The sequence below is a fragment of the Salvia miltiorrhiza genome, unplaced genomic scaffold (assembly GCF_028751815.1).
Source record: "Salvia miltiorrhiza cultivar Shanhuang (shh) unplaced genomic scaffold, IMPLAD_Smil_shh fragScaff_scaffold_8_1, whole genome shotgun sequence".
Taxonomy (NCBI): domain Eukaryota; kingdom Viridiplantae; phylum Streptophyta; class Magnoliopsida; order Lamiales; family Lamiaceae; genus Salvia; species Salvia miltiorrhiza.
The window spans coordinates 208,702-212,116 of record NW_026651489.1 but is presented as its reverse complement, the minus strand read 5'-3'; the positions used below and the strand labels follow the sequence as shown (position 1 = coordinate 212,116).

Sequence of the window (3,415 nt, the reverse complement as noted above, 5' to 3'; positions counted from 1 at the left end):
CACAGTTTAAAATATATTGATATCAAATTCATGATTTGTTGTTTTGTAATGAAAAAATATAGTTTATTCACGTCTAAGACCACATTGAGTGTGAAAAATATAAAATAAATGGTTGATTTTGAGGACACAGTTGGGAGCTATGAATGTGTTCTCAACTGTTCTTAACTACACAGTTAGAAACTCAGTTGCATCCACAATAAAAAAAATGTTGTGCATTGTTGAATTATATACACAGTTGACATATTATTTATGAATTAGCTTAATTATTACTATTTGAATTTGTTAATTAATTATTATTTGAATTTGTTAATATATTCATTAACAAATTATTTGAATTACAAGCTCGTAAAAATCTTAATAATTTATTATTCAAAATTAATAAATATTTAATTTTGTTAAATTAGATAGTTAATTGACTAATGAAGTATATTATTTATTCTTTTATTAATTAAGTTACATATTTTTTTATTTATTTTTTAAATACAATATTTATTTTCTACACAGTTGAGTATAATACGTACACAGTTGATTATGTAAATATTGTGCACAGTTTAATTGTATATACATGCATGATATATACGTACTCAATTACTTTACGTGATTCATTTGCAGATATGTCGTCGCGACGTGTAGCAATTCGTCACGGTGGTCATTGGGAGAGATCTAATTACATAGGTGGGGACGAGGTTCTTGTATACATGCATGTGGGTTTGCTATCATATGATAATCTAGTACGAGAGATTAACGAGCAACTGGATTATGGTGAAAGCGCCTCTGATTTTTTGTTTCACTACCTGTCGAGCATGAGCGATGGTAGGAGAACAAAAGTTGCTTTGAAAAATGATACAGATTTTTTTCGATTGCTTTTGGAACAAAATGACTATCCAATAGTATATGTGGTCAAGAAAGGCAAACAATCAGCTAGAGGTGTAGAAAACCGCACTGAATCAAGGCGTTTTGGAGATGGCAAGCGTCCAACAGTCAACGCGCATACTCAGATAGCCTCTTCCGATGACGACATACCCGATGACGATGATGCTGATGATGATATAGTGTCTATAGATGATGAGATCGTGGACAAGCGTCGTGAAGAGATAGTGTTGTCGGCAATCCATGAATTTACAGGTTGGATTCGCCATCCTGGTCACCTCGAGAAGATGATTGGGAATTGTAAATTTTCTTCTAATGATCGTCATTGGGACAAAGACGTGCATGCTGAAGATGACGATCCTGATTCGCGTAATGAACTCCGCAATTGGTTGATTGTCATCCCAGATGTTGATAGTGTCTTACCATTATGTTGGGATGAACCCTCGTTTCCAAATAAAGATCAACTTGCGGTGAATGCCACATTTCGGTCTAAGGATGAGTTGGCAATTGCTGTAGGGCTTTATCACATGGAGGAAAAAGTGGAGTACGCGGTGGATCGATCCACCGACAAACGTTTGGGTTATATATGCAAACATGACGACGATTGCCCTTTCATGTTGCGTGCAGTACAGAAAGTTGGAATTTGGAGAATCATTAAGTTCATTCCGGACCACACTTGTCGTTCGAATTTGAGTCGCACTGCTCCGAGAATGCTGCCGTCTAGAGTAGTTGCTGCATACTTTTCACGTAAATTATCGGTGGAGAGGGTTGTTCTCATACCGAAAGAGATGATTGATGAGATGCTTAGGCTATTTGGCATTGAGATGGGCTACAAGTTTGCTTTGCGGTCCAGGGATATTGCTATAGAGATGATGTATGGCGCGTTCGAGCAGTCTTATCAGCGACTCCCGACTTATCTATACTTGTTGAGGGAGCGTAATCCTGGGACCCTATATGATGTTCAGACTAGTACTTTGACGGGTGAGTTCCGCTACATGTTTTTAGCTCTTGGACAGTCTATTCACGCCTTTAAACATCATTTGAGGCCTGTCATTGTAGTGGATGGAACCCACCTTAAAGGAAAGAACAAAGGGGTTCTATTCATCGCAGTTACCAAAGATGGGAACGAAGGGGTCTTTCCTCTTGCAATTGGTCTTGGTCCTATCGAGAATGACGAATCATGGACATATTTTTTCTCGATGTTGCGTATGAGCCTAGGAGATCCGCCGGATGACTTACTGATCGTGTCTGATCAACACACGAGCATCCAGAGTGCCATTGAGTCCATATACCCTAATGTTTCTCACGGGTTGTGCTTTTATCATATACAAAAGAACTTGGCGCGATTTGGCCGTCACGTAGCTGAAATATACAAAAATGCAGCCTACAGTTATCGACATGAAGTATTTAACTTCAATTTCACTGCTTTGGAAGCCCACAACCCGGCGGGTGCATACAAAAGGCTGACGGATATTGGGGTTCAAAGGTTAGTTTTCTTATATATTTATTAGTAATTAAATATATATGCTATGCACAGGCTGAGTACAATATGCACAGTTGATCTTTATAGTACACAATCAATTGAATACTTTATACACAGTTGACTGATTTTAAGTTATTTATTAAGGTGGGCAAGATCGAAGTGCCCGGTACGGCGCTACGGTTTTATGACGTCCAATGCAGCCGAAAGTATGAATGCTCGATTGTTATGGGCGAGACGTTTGCCGGTTTGCGCTATGTTGGAAGTGTATCGCTCAATTGTAGAACAATGGTTTGAACAGCGACGCGCAGCAGCTTTAGCGAGAGACCACGAGATAACAGAGGAGGCTTTCAGAAAACTTTCTTTGTCTGTAGAATTGGGTCGTCGGTATAAAGTTTGGGGAACAACGACACATGTATTTAAAGTCGAATCAGAGAACAGGACAACCTTTGTCGATCTACAAAGCTTGACATGCGATTATCGTGAGTTTGATTTGGACATGATACCTTGTCGTCACGCTTGTGCAGCTATACGGTATCTCGGTTATTTATTTAATATAATGTTTCCAATTTATTTAGTTGATAAATGAAATTAACAATTGATCAATTATTTTTTATTTTAGGCATGCCAACCTCAACGTCTATGACTTTGTTGGACGTTATTTCAAACAACATGCTTTATTACAAACTTATGCAGCTCGGGTAGAGCCAGTTCCACAACCTGACACATGTGATGTGCCGACTTCAGTATCTGGCTACATTATTCGACCACCGGTCATCAACCGATAATCTGGACGACCCAAAGACAGCAGAGCTCGATCACATCTTGAGAAATCGTCTACCACACCTCGACAATTTTCCGGTAGGTGTCAAGGACGTGGGCACAATAGAAGATCATGCACGGTATCCATTCCTAGCGAGGCCATCGATTTGAACAACTCGTTGGACCCTGAACCACGGAAGAGACGAGAAAAGAAGTGCAGTATATGTAAGAGTACAGATCATACGAAGAGAAGATGCCCGGAGAAAGAAAAAGACCCGGTTGTTGAAGACTGTGTAAGTCCCG

The 3,415-nt window shown here is 39.2% G+C and overlaps 1 protein-coding gene across 1 annotated transcript; it reads left to right on the top strand.

The window, feature by feature from the left end:
* Positions 1 to 614: 614 nt before the first annotated feature.
* Positions 615 to 3,138, top strand: LOC131003177 (uncharacterized). The gene is made up of 3 exons (XM_057929659.1): positions 615 to 2,356; positions 2,498 to 2,884; positions 2,973 to 3,138. The coding sequence occupies exons 1-3, from the start codon at positions 615 to 617 to the stop codon at positions 3,136 to 3,138; spliced, it is 2,295 nt and encodes a 764-aa protein (XP_057785642.1).
* Positions 3,139 to 3,415: the final 277 nt, after the last annotated feature.